The sequence below is a fragment of the Merops nubicus genome, unplaced genomic scaffold (genome assembly GCF_000691845.1).
Source record: "Merops nubicus isolate BGI_N331 unplaced genomic scaffold, ASM69184v1 scaffold48501, whole genome shotgun sequence".
NCBI lineage: Eukaryota > Metazoa > Chordata > Aves > Coraciiformes > Meropidae > Merops > Merops nubicus.
Window position 1 is genome coordinate 1,457 of NW_008591188.1, and position 309 is coordinate 1,765.

Below are 309 nucleotides of genomic sequence, written 5' to 3' on the forward strand. Positions count from 1 at the left end.
GCCCGGCCCCCTTGGGGCTTCGGGGGGCGGGGGAAGGGTGTGCTGCAGCAGGAGACGGACCCTCCAGCCAGCACCGGCGAGGCAGGCGGGGCTGCAGGAGCGGGACAGAAGTGGGGGATCCACCTCAACGCCTCTTTCGCCCTCCTTTCCCCAGCGCATGACCGCTGAAGATGAGGTCTGTGTCCAGGTTTTCCAGAAAGTGAAGTGAGCGCTGCTGCCGACGGCTGCCTGGACGGGAGAGCGCCTTCATCCCGAGTGCGAATTGCGATGGGAAAAACAAAACAAAACAACCGAGCGAGCTGATCCGGC

The 309-nt window shown here is 64.4% G+C and overlaps 1 protein-coding gene across 1 annotated transcript in view; it reads left to right on the top strand.

The window, feature by feature from the left end:
• RBP5 (retinol binding protein 5, cellular) overlaps positions 1 to 208 on the top strand; it is a 1,501-nt gene extending 1,293 nt beyond the window's left edge. The window contains exon 4 of the mRNA XM_008950161.1: positions 155 to 208. Coding sequence (XP_008948409.1) covers positions 155 to 208 — 54 coding nt within the window. The remainder of the gene's footprint in view (positions 1 to 154) is intronic.
• Positions 209 to 309: the final 101 nt, after the last annotated feature.